Source organism: Empidonax traillii, unplaced genomic scaffold (genome assembly GCF_003031625.1).
Source record: "Empidonax traillii isolate 1590-97213 ecotype Southwest subspecies unplaced genomic scaffold, ASM303162v1 scaffold801:size538433, whole genome shotgun sequence".
NCBI lineage: Eukaryota > Metazoa > Chordata > Aves > Passeriformes > Tyrannidae > Empidonax > Empidonax traillii.
The window spans coordinates 64,889-81,013 of record NW_020955994.1 but is presented as its reverse complement, the minus strand read 5'-3'; the positions used below and the strand labels follow the sequence as shown (position 1 = coordinate 81,013).

General features: G+C 41.3%; 1 protein-coding gene across 3 annotated transcripts in view; it reads left to right on the top strand.

Moving 5' to 3' along the window:
* The window catches only part of RSU1 (Ras suppressor protein 1), a 103,211-nt gene extending 87,389 nt beyond the window's left edge, over nucleotides 1–15,822 (top strand). For 2 of the 3 annotated variants that reach the window (XM_027901611.1, XM_027901612.1), the window contains exon 9: nucleotides 15,351–15,822. In XM_027901611.1, coding sequence (XP_027757412.1) covers nucleotides 15,351–15,453 — 103 coding nt within the window. In that variant the 3' untranslated portion in view covers nucleotides 15,454–15,822. The remainder of the gene's footprint in view (nucleotides 1–15,350) is intronic. The other variant, XR_003573233.1, reaches the window with a different exon arrangement.
* The last annotated feature ends 303 nt before the right edge of the window (nucleotides 15,823–16,125 follow it).

The following is a 16,125-nucleotide window of genomic DNA, read 5'->3' as shown; positions in this document are numbered from 1 at the left end:
TCTTTGGTCTGTAGGCCATTCCCCCCAGACCTGGATACCTGAAACAGCTGCGACTGCTAAGTGCTGAAAGAGGTCACAAACCCTGTGTGTGTATGTCCCTTCTTCGTTTTATTTTCTTGTTTTCACCAAAATGAATATGACATTGCCTGTTGCCCAGAACATTCCCTGAAATGTTGGAATTCATCAAATAATCCAGCATCCTGAAATTATTGTGTCATAGACAAACACATGGAGAAATGCCACTCAGCCAACAATCGTAACATCCAGGGATGTTATATACAGTTCCACCTACTGTACTCACATTAGTCCCTAAGCACAGTTGTTTTTCCAGTGTACACCTGACAGTTTCCTTATGAAGGTGTTCTACAGACCTGCTTAATAAATCCTGGGCAAGAAATCGGGCTGCCAGTTATTCTGTGGGTCTCTGTCCCATTATTCTCATTCCTCACCACTCTTTGTCAGCTTTGCATGGGCTCGTGGGCTTTGAGTGACGGTGAAGTTTTCCCCACGGCACGTACGCGTGTCCCGCTGTGCAGTTACACCTTCCAATTCCCACTGTCTGATTTGTGGGGGTGAGGTAGAGTTACAAAAATGGATTCATCTGTTTTCTTTCATTTTCCTTTTTTCCCTCTGGCTGGGTTTTCCTATGCCTCCATCACATTAAATCTGATAACTAAAGAGCTACATAGACACACTAACTTGCTGACCTGACAGAAAGCATGTATCCCAAAACAGAAGCATTGGGAAGGTGTTCTGAGCAAACTATAGCATGAGCACCAGACTAGGCAAAAAAGTTAAGTTGGTGTACCTTTGGTTTTGGTTACTGGGGTTTGCTTATGTTTATTTTGAATTTGCAGTGTGGTTTTGTATTAGTGATTTTTGTTTTGCTTTGACTGGGTTTTTTATTAAAGGGATATATTTGCTTTTAGTTAGGCAGGAAACTAATCAAACAAAAGGGCAAGTTTCTTGAACAGAAAGAAATAAGAGAGGTTCTGGACTTTGTTTCTTTTGAGTTTCAATTTAAAGTATGTCAAAAAGACTTTTAGTTGGGAAGTTGATGTAAAGCATAAAAAAAACATTTCAGTAGTAGTATTTAACTTTTGAATTATTTTTCATTCATACAAAAATATGTTATATAAATTTCAGCTTGGAGTTCAGTCTTGATCCCGTTTACTTTCAGTGATAAAACCTGCAGTCCATTGACACAGAGAGCAGTTGTTCACCGTAGTATCGTTTCTCAAAGATAATTTATGCAGCAGTAAAAACAAGTTAATTAACTTTATTGTATTGCTTTAGTAGCAGTGCTTTAGGTACTACTGGGAAGGCAAATTCAACACTAAGGCCTTCCCCAAGGTTTATTAGAACCTGCCAGTGTAATTTTTTTTTCCTTTTTAGGACATTATTCTAAGCTCAGTAGCAGGAGAGGGGAAGAAGAGGATGGTCTTTTTTTCTTGATCTTTGGTTAATCTTTCTGACTTCCTGCTTCCACTAGCATGTAGGATAATCATACTATAAGAAAAAAATTATACTCTCTTTACTTGATTGACTTGAGCACATGTAGCTTTTTATAGGCTCGCCATTTTTCTTCAATAGCATTCATCTTTGTCATAGTTTAAAAATTATCTAGAAATAGTACAGTTACAGTTCTTAAAATTGTGTGCAGCTATGAGCAATATGTACCATCTAGATTTTCCATATGTTGAGACAATGTTCTAGTTTTATATGTAGAGTAAAAAATTATAAGGGTTAAACAGTTAATAGAGTGAAACCGAGTCTTAATTGAATACTAAAAAAAAAAATAAGGATCAAAGTACTTAACATTTGTATTCTGAAAAATGTTTTTCAGGTCCTTATGTGGTAACCCTGAAATATTGAGTCTTTATGGCCTTTGCAAGCTGTACAAGTGGAATGTCGGCACCAGAGGATTTATGTCTGTTTGCCTTTAATTGATTCATTTTTTCTCAAGAATTTTAGGAGATCTTTAAGCAGCTATCATTTTCACTGTTTATCTCTGGGTTTTGTTTCAAGAAGAATGAAGGGATGTTGAATTGTTAGAATTCAAGTGCAAGCATGCTAGCCCAGTCACAGCAAAAAGGGCCAAATGTTCCCCATATATGGGAGGAGCCCTGAGGATCTCGAACCTTATCAGTCCCTTTTCTGTTTTCTAGAGCATCTTCTAATCAGGGATGTGAGCTGTCAGGAAATGCCATTAGAAACCAACTGGTCCACAGTGTAATTGTTCAACTGAGGATGCATCTATTCTCTATCTGAAAACATCTGTTGGTTGGCTTAGAGCACTTGAGCAGTGAGCTGATGGTAGCTGGGTGCTTCAGTGAAAATACAGCACTGACTCACTGATGAGTGCTGGAAAGTGTATTACCTGAGATGAGACTGAGGGAAGCAAGCCATCTTCTGTGTATGCCCTCACTTTGGCATCAAGCAGCTTTCTGACTTTCAAGAACTCAGGTTTATAATCTACTTGAGCCCCTCTCTACTGATGCTGCTCATTTTGATTGTCATTGAATAGAAGAATGCAGGCAAAAACACATTGCCACATTCTCCAGGGCCTGAAGATCTGCATACAACTGTTGTGTCTAGGGAAAGTTGGTATTTATAAGGGCTCTGGAGTGGTGAAGAAATGAGGCATGCTATGAGGGAGAAGATGTTTTAGGCCTTAAAGAGGAATTGATTTGTGGTTATTATTGCTGCCTTTGATCTGCCAACAGGGATCTGAAACTAATCCACCAGAGCAGCACAAGTCTGATATATAAAGCCAGATGGAGATGCCAGAATAGGTTATCACTGCTGTCTTTAATGCTGCCTTATCATGAAGTGATAAAACAGGTAGTACAAAGCAAAGCAAGCAAGGGTTAGGAGCGTGTGCACTGCAGGAATGCTGCCAGCTGTGTGAAGTGACTGCTAGTTGTAAAAGCCACTGCAGGATCAATTAGCCATTTGCAGCATTACCCCAGCCTGGGGAGAGGCTGAGGGACCCGACCACACAGAGCAATTCTTGGCATACAGCACTAAACTCTGGGTGCTTCCATGCTAAATTGAGGGAGTAGAAAATGCAGAGTCCCTGTATTTCAGAAGTAATCTCAGAAGCATGTATGGCCATAGAAGTGGAAAATGTTGTTTGTATAAGGACTTTTGCTCGCCATGCACTCATACCCCAGCTACAAACTGTATCAAAATGAATCTCATTCTAAAACGTGCTGTAGGCAGTGAATATGGTGCAGCTGCTGAGATGTTGGTGGGATTTCACCACTTCTGGTTTCATTTTGTTTAGAAATTAGAGCACTTAGAGGCTTAGTATAGCTATTAGTTCTCTATAGATCTCATCATTGTCTGAGTCAGCAAACTTGTTGCATAAGAAGAGCTTTATATAGATGTTGGATCAATTGGCAGTGAGTTGTCAATCAATATCTCCTAGACACTGCAATTGACAGGCTAATGAAGTGTTTTCTTGGTGACAAAGAGCTGTTGGCAAATCTTTTGCCACTTTGCTTTTCTCACTGCTGCATTTCTCATAAACCCACTCTATACAACAAGCTTCAGGACTACTGGGATGATTTAGAATCATAGAATCACGAAGGTTGGAAAAGGCGTTTAAGATCAACTATTAAGGCGTTTAAGTCCAACTATTAGCACAGCACTGCCAAGTCCACCACTAAACCATGCCTCTAAGCACCACACTTGCACATATTTTGAACACTTCCAGAGATGGTGCACCATTTCCCTGGGCAGCCTGTTCCAATGCTAGACCACCTTTTCAGTTAATAAATTTTTCCTAATATATGATCTAATATCTATCTTTCAAGTAAAACAAGTAAGGAGTTGCCTGTTTTCTACCTTGTGTGCACATTGTGGTTTTTGGCAAAGATGTTAGTAGCCTGTGTTTTGAGGAACCAGAAAGAAAGCACCAAGGATCTTGTTTGCCCTCCCTACAATGTGTTTTCCAATGTGTTTCTAAGAAGATGCAGAATAGGTGGTCTGCAGTTTGTCCTCAAGGACTGCAGCCTTGGGTTTGGCTCCCTGTTTTTGCCTTCTTTCTGCCTTTATTGCTGCTGTGGCACTTAGACTGATTCAGGGCGAGTGGTTTCAGCTCCATGTAATTTTTCCTCTTGTCCAGACACAGGTGGAATCACAGGTTCATTTTACATCACTCTTGAAGGCCCTGTGGGTGCCTTCGCAAATATCTGATGAGTAAACTAGTTCTTGTCCTTTTCAGTAAAAGTTCTGTGTTTGTTCCTCTAACACATGAGCATTTGTAAGCACCAACAATTTAGGATAAGTGCTACCTACCTACAGCAAAAGGATGTTCAGCAAAACCAGATCAGTATGCATAATCCCACCTTCCTTGCAAGAGAAACTATTTTGGTCAGTGCATGCATTAAGAAGTCACAGAGTGACTCATTGGCCCTTGATGAGAAAGCGTAATTTTCACTCCACTGTTCATACCCAGCCTAGATATTGTCCATATGTCGTTGTATAGTTTGGAGGTTGTGTACTGCACTGCAAATGCACCTTGCCTTTTTGCTTGCATGGGTAAATTGACATTAAAAGCCAAACAGTGAACCCACTGAAATCAGAAGCAAAACTTGTATTGATTTTGGTGAAACCAAAATCAGGCTGATGCTATATTGCCATTTCATCGTGACAGACATTGGGGGAGAAGAAAGCCTTTCAAAAGGCTGTATGTTCTTCATACTGTGGGCCTTGAAAGACACTGAAAGCAACTTGAGAAGTCGTGCAGATTGGATGACATCAGAACTTTCTGATGTCAGTGTTACTGCTGTTTTCCAGTGGGATGGTCAGCTTCTTGCTTGCAAGAGGGAAGGAAGCCAGTGTAAAAATCTTCAATGGAATAGATATTCTCCAAGGGATAAGGATTCACATAGTAAGTGAGATTTCTTATCTCACCCACTTCATCTAGCACTATGGAACACAAGTCTAGGAAAAACACTGCTGTCGAGAAAACATAAGTATATCACAGTTTGTTTCTGGTAGATGAAGGGAAGCCCAACCCTTTGCTTAAGGTGTTAATGGCATGAAAAAATATTATGTGATTTTCCTGTTGTTTTAGAACCGCCTCCAACTGTAGGCAAGTTTGTTTTACAGAACAGAGCTTTAAGAAAGAGGACAAACTAAAAAAGAGATGGTAAACATTGAAACAAATGTTGGTGTCTTGTGTTACCTCAGGAGCTGGTTCAGTTTGCTGATTGCTCAGTTTCAGTGTGGTCTGAGTAATGAAAAGCTGACTAGTGAGCCTAATTTGGGGTAATTCCCTGAGTACTCTTGAAGCATAACAAAGCCAGAAAAACTCTAATGAAAAATAATGGAAAGGTAGCTGGGGGCTTAACTTATGATCTCTGCTCATTACAGTAAGAGGCATTTTCATTGCAGTGTTGCCATAAAGATTATTGGCTGCCACATAACATAGGTCCCTCCTGAAAAGATTCTGGAACAGCTTTGTTGGCAAAGTAAAAGCCATGGAAAAACACCAAAGATTTGCTTAAAACCCAGTAATTCTTTGCCAAATATTAAGGATGTGATGCTTTGTTCAAAACTGACTGTAAAATGAGGTGATACCTGGCTCCCAGATCTTGATGTTTCAGTATCAGGCCCCCAGATCCAGTCTTACCAGACTACAGCCCCTCAACCTTTTTGGAAACTGATCCTCAGGTCCCTTGGTCTCTCAAGTATCGAGGATTCGGTCCATCCTTGTGACAAGCTAGTCTAACTTGAACTTTGCTGATGGGTCATGCATGCATGCTGTCAGAACAGAGGGCACACTCACACAGGAAACAAGAGTTTAGGCAGGACAAAGTGAAGGTGATTTGGCACAGAGCTCAGTCAAACGTGTGCTGTCCTCCTCCTGCTTAACACACCATTGACCTTCTTTATTTCCTCCTGATCCTCTCTTTTCGCTGCACTTGTTCTCTGCCTGTGGTCTCTCACTTCCACTCTCTTGGTCTGTCTCCATAAGAACTCATAAATCCTGTATAATCCTTAAACATTCTTGTTCAATCCCAAGTCTCCCTCTAAGCATCCCCCAGTAAATCCTATGTCCCCTTACACAGTGGTGCCCAGAGCTCACACAGCCTTCTTGTTTTGGGTCACGCAATTGGGTTGTGTGACAGGACCAGGATTTAGTCCATCCCCTTCAAGGGTCTCAGAAGTGGCAATTCAGGATGGTTAGTTTGGTTGAACTCCCCACCATGTCAGTGTGTCCCTCGTCACTGTTCAGTCTTTGTGTCTGTTTTAAGGAACCATTGGAGACCTGGCTCTGAAGCCACTTGGGATGGCAGAAGCAGACACTCTGGGAGAGAGATGTGAGCCTGCCCAGCAGAGCAGGGCACCTGTATAAACCCTGCGTGGGGGGAATTGCGGTCCCCTGGGTGTTCTTCATGCTACTGCCAATGAAATCGGGCATCCTCAGTGTGCAGCAGAGCAAGCTCAGATTAACTCAGACACTTCAATTTTGCTTAAAAAAAAAAAAAAAAGGGAGGAAAGAAGAGTCTCTCTGTAACTGTATTTCCCCAGAGTCCCTTCTATACATTTTATTGGTACACTTTGTCTAGTTACTGGAAAAGAAATACATACCTGCCAGACATACAGTAACTTAAAGAAAGTTCCTTGGCTTGCACTTAGCTATTTTTACCCTCTGTTTTCCTTTTTTTAAATGTTAATTAGGTGCACAGCAAAATGCATGTAGTAAATCAATAATAAAGATTATGTAAGGGGATTTATCTGAGCAGCAAACCCCTTAGTGTAGCATTCAGAAAGGAAAATGAGCAGTGTTCTACTGAAGCCCAAAGGACTCCATGTGGACAACAGCATTAAAATAACATAAGAACGAAGAAGACTGTCTTCAGCTGGCTCCAGGAGGGTGTCTGTGCTGCAAGCCAGTATGTTTTCTGCACTGTGTTTGCTCCCTGTACAGGGTTAGTTTGAGATCAGGTAGGTGGCCTTGAATGTGGTCCCAACAACATGGTTTGGAGAAATGGAGCAACTGTTGATTTATCTACTACATTCTCACGAATTACAGATACATAAATTCAAGGGCTGTGACAATACAGAGGACTTTATTGAATACAACACACTTCTTTCTCACTTGAGTAGTCTTTTTCCTTCTTGGTGGTGTATTTTTCTCTGCAGCTACCTGTGCTGGCTTCTGCCAAAGAAGCTGAGCCTGCTCATGCAGATTCTGTGGCTCCCAATTGCTTTTGATGAATTAGGTGGGGGATGTCATTTTTTTGAGTGGTTACCTCAGCCCTCAGGGTAAACAGCTGATGCCTGTCTGGCACTACATTGTTTCTTCTGGTCATATATAAGAGGGCAAGCACCATTTGATTGGTGAAAACAAGGGGAGAAATATTCCTCTGCGATCTGTGGGAATTCTCACCCTTAAGGACTTCAGGTTCTGACCTATGCAGTTCTTCTGTGCCGGGGGTGGATTCAGGAACTGGTTTGCATGTGTAGACTGAACAAGTCATCAGTGTATTTGAAATGGAGCATGAGAAGGGAGATCAGCCCTCATAGATGTTCTTGCATATGCGAGTCCCAGGTGAGAAATTCTTTGTAAGTGAGACAGTCTCCTAAGACTATCCACGTGCAGAAACGAATTGTTCTCTCTCTGGTCCTCTCAGGCTGATGTTTCATTTTACTGGGCTAGCTGGAGTGTTTTTTTATCAGCGTAATAGATTACCTAGATGAGATCTTAATTCCTGTTTGTCTCTGTTTTGAAAAAATAAACATAATCATGCCCTCTTTCCATCTTTGTGGCAGTTCCACAGAGGGCCCCTTTGTGTGTCTCTGACTTTGTAACATGGCTGAGATTTTCAGTGCTGGGCTCCCTGGGTGTTAGATAGGCCTGACTTTCAGAAACCAGATACTCATGTTCCATGTGCTTTCAAAACCCTCTCTGTCAAAACCCCAGATCTTGTAAGGTTTTTCAGGTTGTATATGCGAAGTCATTAGCCAACTTTGCAAATCTTGGCCTGTATATTTTCCTATTAAAAAAATTTTTTTTTTTTTGCTAGGCTTCTGTGAGCTTCCAGCTGTGCTTCCCTAACAAGCCTCACATTTAAAGTACTTGCTTCAAAAAGCTGCTAGCCTCAGAGAATATAAGGAGAAGGCTTTCTTTTATTACTGCATATTAATTAAAGAAATACCTAACACCTACTTGGAATTCCTGTATGGGAAAAAAAATTAGTTCTCCTTAACATGCAAGATGGTGAGTTCAAAGAAGTAGGGATTAAATTAACCATTTTCAGAGCAGATGGGTCTGGCAGAATTAAAATTATCCAGCAATTGGCAGCCCTATAGGAGAGCAAGAGTTTGTAAATTATGGTTACCTCAGATCAAATTTCCTCCCACAGGCACATCTCCCCTGAGGTGTCTCCTTATACATCCAACTGGACTCTATTATCTTTTTAAAACTACTGTTTTGAAGCTGGACTGATGACAGGGAGCTCCTGAGCTGAGGCCAGAGGTGCCTCTGGTCAGGGTCTGTCTCTGACAGTAGCCTGTAGGGATAGAGGGTGAAATACATGGCAGAGTCTTTCTTTTCTTCGGGTACATAGAGCAGCAAATGTAAAGGGGATAGTGGAGGGATCCAGCAGAAGGGAGCCCTGTGGGAAACTGAATGATGAAGCGGCCAGTAGGAGACCCATGGAATGGGTAGGCTTATTTTGGAGGGTGTGCAGTCACTGAGACAGTGAGCTCCAGAACAGTTTTGGCAGAAAACTTTTTTTCACTTATTGAGATTTGGAGTGTTTTTAGGCAGAAATTCACAGTAAGTCAACTTTGGACTGTGTGACTCAGCAGAGTCTGTAACGTAAGGTGGCTAACAGCTTGTGAGAGCATGCAGAGTGAGAACGGGGGGAGTAGGTGCTTTGGGTGGGCTTCAGCTAGCATTTTAAAATAGCTCTACATGAATGTCTGCATGTCAGCTACTTACCCACTGTCCACTGTAGTTGGTGAAAATCTTTAACAGAGTAATGCAACTAAGCATCCCACAGCAGACACCTGTACTTGATCACCCAGGAAAGCTCTGTACTCTGATGGCTCCATTAGTGAGATCTCCACTGACTGGGAGACGTGGGCTTAGATGCCTAGTTCGCCACCTCTGCTGAATCCTTTCCTTCTTGTCTAATTTGGCCTCTGAAAAATGAAACTAGTTACAAAAAAGAGCTAAGCCAAGATGGGAAGAGGTGATCAGTTTCCCTGCTGAGTGCCTGTGGGCACCCAGAAAGCACTTGAGGGGATTAGGGATTTTTGGTGATGCAGAAGGGCTTTTTGAAAGCTGAAGTGCAGGATGTAGTGGGGATTGGGGAGAACAATGACAGGCAAAGTCTGCAGGAATTCTGGGTTGTGGAGATTATTGGTGCAGGTGAAAGGAGTGGAAAAATAACACAGGTTATTACACTTTGGAGTGTTTCAGGGCTGGGTTCTGTGGCATGTGGAGCTTGGGGCAATCTGAAGCATTAGGTGTACCAGAGTCAGTGGGCTATAGATGAAGGCAAGCTGTTACAGACTTAAAAGTAGTGGAGCTGTTTCACACCACATTAAGAGCTGCAGATTTAGTAGCCCAGAGGCCCTTGCAGTGTAGCACATGGCACTGCCAGCACTTGCCCCCTTGGTCCAGCCTGTGCTGCCTCCATTGTGGAGCGTGAGGAGAGAGCTGATACAGAGACTGATGACAGGCCAAAGATGAGGTTTTTTGAAGAAACTTGGGAGAGCTTGTTCAAATGATAAATATTGCTGACATTGCTGCCATCTGCTCTCAGAGCACTTGCAAACAAGGGGCAAAAAATTAGCTGAATAAAATGAGTCACTCTTGTCTGTTCTTCCTTATTAAGAATCCTAAAACTGCAGCTTGCCATCCAAGTGTAAGGAAAACAGATACTGGTTTCGTTCAGCCATGCAGTGGTCCTCTTCATTGAAATCATCTGACTCATGTCATACAGAATAAAAACATTATTGGTAAGCTACCAAAACAATGTGACACTTGCAAAGTAATTTTAAAACCTCCACTGTTTTTTCTCAGTAGTACATTACCAACAAATTAAACCCCAATATGTGTCCCTTTCCTGGGAGAATATGTGGTTTGGGAAGGTGACGTGTTAGAAGCTCTCACAGGAGAAAAGGCCAGTCCCAGTCACTCAGAGGGGATATCAGAGCAGCAATTAACTATGCAAAAACCACTAGGGTGAAAGCACCTCTCTGTAAGTGCATGTGAATTGTAACTAATGCAGAGTAGCCAGCATGTACCAGTCAGGCAAGCACTTCTTTCAGCCTTTGGTTTCTAGTGATATTACCACTGATTTAGCCTTTCCTGTCTTCCGCTTCAGCAGCTGAGGCTTGGGACCATCCTGTTGAGGTCACTGTAAATACCCACATTTGAAGCTTCATCTGAGCACTAAATAACCTGCCTGATCCTGAACTCCAGCTTTTGAAAAAGCAAGCTGGAATGTTTCATCTTTGTTTCCCAGATTACAGTACATAGCTGGAGGTAACATCTCTCCAGGATTGTATTTAGCTGTGTGGTCCTTTTCATACTGCATACTCAGCCCTGTAGGTCTGTTACAGGCATAAAGTGAGAGCAGTGTATTTCTTATGGCCTGATCTCGAAATCCTCTTTCAAAATTTTTAAACTGAAGAAAATCAATGTGTGCAGCAAACACTTTGCAGTAGTTCCCTAGTTTACACAAGTTTACTCTTCACCTCTGGGAGCATGTAGCCCTCGCCTAGTGAGCATTTTGTCGTACAAGAGAGAAAACTTGGAGACAGTTGTGCTGGAGCTGGTTTTTGAAACTGACTCTTTTGAACTTCATGAATTTTAACTTTGGTTCAGTATTTAAATTCAGAGATTTTGGTAGAAAGACTGTATGCGTTCTAGTTACAAGGCTCCGTGCCTGATCTTATGCTGTAAATTGCAGTATTTTGCAATTTGTAGTTTAATGTAGAAGGATCACCTACTTTCCTAAATACTTAAGTAATGTGGCACGCTGTGGTTATTGATTCTCTTGGAATTTATTACAAGAAAGCTATATTCACTCTTTCCTCTTGGGAATGCTCCTCCTGAACTGCATGCTTGCTAGTGACAGCTTAGGCCCCTGATACATAACCAGAGACCTTGCCTAATATCCTTGCAACTACGTAGGGAATTTTTATTAAGTAAAAACATCATTAAAGTAGACAGAATGATGAAGTTTAATGAACATCTTTCTCACTTGATATTGTTAGTTTTGCTGCTGCAGTAATAGTGCTCTCATTTTTTACTTCCAGTGGGGCAGGTGGAGAATGCAGGGAGGTTTTGTTTATGTTTATATCTGCATACAAAAAAACATTTATGTTCATGAGATATTTGCTTTGAAAAATATATATGAGAAAAGAAAGCAATTGGAAGTCTCTGTCTGAGAGCTTTCAGTCTTGCATGTAATCTCCCCTTTCACTTTAATATAATGAGAAAGCTTCATGCAGTACTGTAGCTGCTAAGTCTAAAAAGGTTCTGCAGTGTGTGAGCTGTGGTTATAATAACTAGCTTCTGACTCTTGCTGCAGACTGCAAACATCTCAAATATTTATTTGCACTTCAGATGTTATTCTGCAGCTGAGGTTTTGGCCTGTGAGCTGTGTGTAGTGTCCTTCTCAGAGCAGTACCAGCTCCATAAACAGGTGACGTTTGAAAATATCAAGTGGGAAGGTGCTGCCATGTGTTATCAGCACTTATCTCATAAATCTGCCTTGAAACTGTAGCCACATATTGACGAATGTGCCTCAATATTCCTTGGTTTCTTTATGGAGACAATCTGCCGTGGCTAAGGGTCTAGCCATGCAAACAGCACTGTCAAGATGCCATCTCCCAGCACATCACCATCCGTCAGCTGAGCAACACAGCTGTCTGTGTGCACATCTTAAGCTGACCTCTGCTGCCGAGGACGAGGTGCAAGTGTCTTTGCCCAACACAGGTGACTTTGCATTGATGCAGAGCAGGAGCATGTACATAGTTTATACAGCTTGGCTATGGTACTTCTGTGGCTGCATCCTTCCAGTAGGTTTTGAAATCATTTAAGGTTGGGTGTGCAAACTTCATGTCTATTACAACCAAAGAGTTATAGGGTTTTGTGGAATCCAGATAGTTACTTCTCTGTGCAGGTAATCTCCATCAGTTTTTTTCTTCTGGTTTTTTTTCCTGAGTTTTTTTTCCCCCTTGGGAGCTATGGAAGTGGTTTCTGTTATTGTACCAGAAGTTCATTGATAATTTTGAATTCTCTTTTCCCTAGTGTAACAGAAGGCAAATTCTGTCCCAGAGGCATTATCACAGTCATTATTGTATTTAAATGTTGTTGTGACACCATATGTCTCCTCATATTTGATGTATGCAAACACAAGAGAGAGACCCTCTGTGTGAAGGCTTGTATAATCTAAATACATCTGATCCTTGCTCTTTGCGTAGCAGACTCCTGTGATAGACTGTAAAGCACTCATCTTCAGTTGAGATAGCAATGTGCGCTGAAACTTCCTTGACATTTTGCCAGGAAAACCTAAGTAGATATATTTGATTTGCTTATTTCAAACCCAGTAATTATTTTCCTGGAAGAAACTTTGGTGCACATGATGATACAAGTGGTTGGACATGAGAATAAGTAAAAGGAGTGTGAAATTTGCTGTAGATGCCTTCAACTCTTGTACATCTGTTACTACTAATGGAGTATTTGCATGGAGCAGAGGGAATGCTACTGGAGCACCAGTAGCACTGAATATTTTGAGGAGCAAATATCAAAGAAATACCAGAAATCCCTACAGGTAAATTGGGATTCTTACTGCTTAATGCATGCAGTGGACGCTGGACCTCATTTCACAGTCAGAAGGCGTTGCCCAGGTAGACTTCAGCAGAACTCTGAAGTTCATTCAAAATTGTCAGTATTCAGTTTCTCCACTTGGAAAGCGTCTGTGTAGTCAGTAGAATCCCCACCACACCCTTTTGCTTCAGGAAAAGTTCATTACCAGAGCTCTGCCAGTCCACAAACTTGAACATTTGCACCGAGAAAGGATGAAATGAGAGGCATAACAAATGCCAAAAGGGTCACCTGAGAAGGAAACTCACGTGAAGTTTCCAAACCAAAAAAAGGAGAGCCTAAAGCAACCTGAGCAAAAAGAAGGTATGTAATAGCTGAGAACCACTAAAGCTGTTTTAGTCCTCTCTGGGTTGGCACTAACAGGGCAAAGCTGCTGGGAGGCAGCAGGATGTGGAAGACAGGACAGTGACAGGGGACTTCTGTTCCCATCTGTGAAGGGGTTTTGTGCTCAGATATGGTGGATCAGTGGATTCTCTGTTAATTCAGTGCTTAAAATCCCAAATGGGGACATTCTTAGTCTATGAAAAAGAGCCAAAAACCAGCTTGAATGTTAATTTAGTATCTAGCTAACTATTGGTATTCACAGATTTGAGTATACATTTCCACTTCTCTGTTTCTAACTTCTTGGAGTTACAAAATTATTGCTGACAGTGGTTCAAATGCTGCGCTGCATATCATTGAGAACAAGATACTGCTTGTTCCCTGACGTTTTCTACCCTGGATCAGTTTCTGATGGGACAACCTCCTTGAATGTCACCTCTGTGCTCTTCTACAGTGATAGTATTTTCTAATACCGAACAATCTCCTACCGTATTCTCCCTCCCTCAACTCACTTAACGCCTTCCAAAACAGGACCGTTATTTAGGATGGATATTTGATTAGTATGCATACTGTGTACTTGGATAAAATACAGTCTTGTGCTGTTGGGGCTCTATCTCTATGAAATAGAAGAAAAATACGACTGTTGTAGCTAATACGAAGCATGTAGTTATCACAAAGGGTCAGGGCTCTCTGCATTCATCAGGAAATGGCACCTGATCTCTTGTTGACAGTAGGTGATGACACATATAAAATTTCAGTAAGGTGAAGTAATGTCATAGTTTACAGTTGTATTTTCCTTGAGCGAGGCTGTTTTAGCTACAGTACACCTTGACAGCAGCCTGCTTAGCAGCATGATGTAAATCTTCAGCTGCTGAGAACGTGAAAGCTAGCAGTGCCTCTCCACTCCACCCTACAAGAAGCTCTAATCCCACTCCATGGTCCTGGAACCCCAGCGTTGAAGTATCTTCCAGATACAGCAAAATAAAGCTCAGAGCAGGTGGTAGGTTTTAACGTCCTGCCGTAGAATTATAATAGTACAGAATAGAATAAAGTCACAGAATCGTGAAGGTTGGAAAAGACTTCCAAGATCACGAGTAATGGTGATTTGGGCAGACAAATGCCATCACTCCGAACGTCCCCCCCATTCCTTCTTCCCCCAGTTTTATATGATGAACATGACCCCGTGTGTTGTGGAATATCTCTTGCGTCAGTTGGGGTCAACTGTCCCAACTTTGTCTCCTCCCAACAACTTGTGCACCCCCAGCGCATTTGCTGGTGGGGTGGGGTGAGGAGCAGAAAAGGCCTTGGCTCTGTGCACACACTGCTTAGCAAAAACAAAAACATCTCTATTATCAAACTGTTTTCACTGCAAATCCAAACCACAGCCCCAAATCAGCTACTATAAAGAAAACTACCCCGACCAAAACCCACAAAATACATCTTCGAAAAGCACATTATGTCAATAAGGGAAGTTAAATTTGAGCTGTGTTTATTTTGGGTAGGTTTTTAATTTAGTTTAATCGGGATTACTCATAAATTATCTATCAATTACTATGTGATATTTAGCAAGATCCTCTCAGCCATGTAGTCTATTTAGCTTCACAGTGAATGCCAGTGTCTTAATTGTAGGATACTTTGTCAACATTTAATCAGTGGTACTTACTAATGTGGCATTGATGTGTTGGTAGCTGTCCCAGTGCTATCAATCATGTGTGAGCAGCAAAGGCTGCTGTGACACCATTGCTCTCTGTCACATTATCAAGCCCTTGGGTTTTCTGGTTAGGGATAATGCTCACTCTGCTCTAAGCGGGCACTCTATCTCCCCAGTTCAACCCAATTTTTATCATTGTCTACTTGAATACACATCCTTGCAGCCTTCCAAGCCTTAATCCCATAAGTGCAGAATAAAGGTTGCTAGTTTCTGAAGGCAAAACAGATTGCTCCTTCACTGCTCCAAAGGCCTGCTCTTCCTGGTGTTACTACCCTGAAAAGTCACGAAAAACCAAATGTTAATGACTACAGTGACATCTAATAGAAAATTCAGTATGTTGAGACAAAATAAAGATCTTCCTTTTCTTATTTCTAGTAGCTAGATGCATTGTTTAACGTGCTGCAGAGTAAAAGCCTGTATCACAGATTTTTTTGTCTCGTTTCCTTACAGTCTTTATGGCAGACACATGCAGGCAAATCCTGAACCTCCCAAGAAGAACAATGACAAGTCAAAGAAGATCAGCCGTAAGCCTCTGGCAGCCAAGAACAAATAAGTGCCTGTCTTCTGCCTCTGTTTTTATATCTTTTACATTGTTTTTGCATGTGCTTATAATATTCCATTGCATCTCCTGTTACTTATAAGAAAGCAGAGACTAGAATTAAATGCAATTTACTATGTATACCGCTTTAGAAGGTACTGCTAGAGGGATACAAATTTACATATTCTCCTAATTATGGTCACATTTATGTAGCCATTTAATACATCACTGTCAAACATATTTTAGCTTTTCTATTTATATGTATATTAATGTGCTTTCTTTACATGTGTCACATGCTGTTAATATCGGGGTTTGCACCTATATTATATGATATTAAATTTCATATGATATTCCAGTTGATTTTAATAAAGTTTTTAATTTGTATTGTTGTTTTGTTTTTTCAGTAGGACTTCTGAAATAGAAAATTCCTTGAGGAGCATAATGTGTCCAGTTTCCTGTAAGGTGTTGATTTCTTCTGTAGGAATGTGGTAGGATTTTATCTGATACAAGTTAGTAAAAAGGCAAAGCATTCTGGTTTGTTTTTTTTTTCATGTTACTATGTCCTGCTCTTTTTGCCTTGAAGGTTATTTTGAAATCAAAGAGTAGGGAAGGGGAGACAGGAAAGGAAAAAAAAACAGTCTCTGTAAAGGGCTGCCAATTGCCAGCCTCAGTTTAGGGAAGAGAACT